Here is a 2,023-nt window from a genome sequence, read left to right as displayed (position 1 = left end):
CTCCTCAGACAGACTGCTGCTGCTGCTGCTGATGATGATGATGATGATGATGATGAAGAAGATGATGAAGGTTTGTGTTTGTTTGACCTTTAGACCACAGACGAGAACTGGAAGCTCTGCATTCTGAACGAGGCTGCAAAGATCATCTATAAGGTGAGAAAAATACAATATGGCTTCATTATTGTTCCAGAAAATAATGTTTTTGTAAATTGAAATAAAACAAAAAGTATAAATAAAATTTTGGAATTAATCAAAATATCAGAAAAGATTTTCTCGTATTGTTACTTTTTTGTTTTATTTTTTTTGATAATTTAAAAATAATTTTATTTTTACATATTTTTTTTTTTTTTTTACAAATTTTGGTTTTATAGATTATATATTTTATTTTTGTTAAATTCAGATTTTGTATTTTCAGTTTTTATTTAATCTAATTTGAAATTTTTAGATAAAATTGTACGATTTGCAAAACATCCGATTTTCTAGAATTTTGTGGGTTAGCTTAACTGTGGTAAGGAGAGAAAACGCATTTTAATTGGTCTGTGTGGACGTTAGCAACAACATTTTTATTGGTCAATGTGGGCGTCAACGGGGCGTGTCAGTATGGGGCTTGAATAAATGATCCTATATATATATATATATATATCAAATAATTAAAAAAAATAAATTTAATACAAACCCTCATTAAATAAAACTTAATTGAAAGTTGGTTCTGGATTTCTAAATTGCATTTTTTGGTTGTAACAATATTGGAACAAATTTCCCTCCATAGCTCTGCTCACCTTCAGCTGCTTCATAGAATAAACTTTTATGGGTTCTGGACGCTGAAGCAGAAGTTTATGTTCAGCTCTATTAAACATAGCCCCCCCCCCCCATGTCTGTGTTTCTGTCCGTCAGCTGGGCCGTCTGGAGAGTCTCTGTGCCTACTGGAACGTGGACAGCCCCATGTACTACAGGAGTTCATGGCAGGACATCGTAGTAAGTGGATTTCCGTTCTTTGTCTCTAATGAAGCCGATTTTTCCGGATGAAATGATAAATGTGTTGAAGCCCCGCCCCCTTTCCGCCTGCAGGACCAACTGAAGTCAGAGATCAGCAGCAAAGAGCAGCAGATGCCTCATTATCAGTACAGTGAGTTCATCAAACTGTGACTCAGAATCATGTTTCTTTCATCTTTGATGTTTGCCGATGACCTCTGAGAGATGGCGCCATCACTAAATGACATCATTGATGATGTCATGACAGGATGATATTATTAAAGGATGACCTCATGTAATTAAGTCAGAGGCTACGTTCACACGGCAGCCTGAAGTGACCTAAGCGACCTGGATCGGATCTTTTCACGACATTCTTAACAACAAAGATCCGATTTCTTCCAATGCGATCCAGGCCGCTTGGCTGTGTGGTCCTGAATCCGATACGAATCTGATCTTTTCAAATGCGACCTGCGTCTGAACGGCAAGGTCGGATTAATCCAACCCGAAGGTCATTAATACCCGACAAAGGTCACTATTCTGCATCCTGCTGCGCAGAAGCATGAAGAAAAACAGCAACCATGGCGGATGATGATGCGGAGAGCAGTTGTTGTTTTTAACCATCTTTAAAGGAAAGAGTTTTTGAGGTTGCTGGACGAGCTACCATTAATGTTTACTTCCGTAAACGCAGAGCACGCTGGCCTGTGATGTCACTGCGTCCTCTACTGCGCATGCGGGACACTTCAGCTGTTAGGGGTGTAAATCACACCCATCATGGCGATTCGATTCAGTATCGATTTCCTGACCCAACGATTCGATTATTTTCGATACTCAAGAATACACCACGATTCGATTTGATTTGATTCGATTCAATTAATCGATTAATCTTTTTTTTTACACCTTACAGGCTAAACAAAGTTTCAAGTTTGAAATAAATCAATGAAAGCTTTAATATCGTTATACATTTTTTTTAGAAACAAGAGCAAATAATAAGTAGAAAAGTTGCATCAAAAAATTCTGCATTAAATCAGTGCAATGAGTGCGATGCAATACC

General features: G+C 37.5%; 1 protein-coding gene across 1 annotated transcript in view; it reads left to right on the top strand.

Annotated features, from left to right (window-relative positions):
- Nucleotides 1-2,023, top strand: part of LOC107096255 (vacuolar protein sorting-associated protein 13C-like) — a gene marked incomplete at its 3' end in the record, with an annotated part of 22,319 nt that overhangs the window by 15,120 nt on the left and 5,176 nt on the right. Inside the window, exons 6-8 of the mRNA XM_015392836.1 lie at nucleotides 94-153; nucleotides 895-975; nucleotides 1,069-1,126. Of these exons, the coding sequence (XP_015248322.1) occupies nucleotides 94-153; nucleotides 895-975; nucleotides 1,069-1,126 (199 nt within the window). The remainder of the gene's footprint in view (nucleotides 1-93; nucleotides 154-894; nucleotides 976-1,068; nucleotides 1,127-2,023) is intronic.

This window comes from Cyprinodon variegatus, unplaced genomic scaffold (genome assembly GCF_000732505.1).
Source record: "Cyprinodon variegatus isolate N-32 unplaced genomic scaffold, C_variegatus-1.0 Scaffold609, whole genome shotgun sequence".
Classification (NCBI taxonomy): domain Eukaryota; kingdom Metazoa; phylum Chordata; class Actinopteri; order Cyprinodontiformes; family Cyprinodontidae; genus Cyprinodon; species Cyprinodon variegatus.
This window is presented reverse-complemented; position numbering and strand designations above follow the sequence as displayed.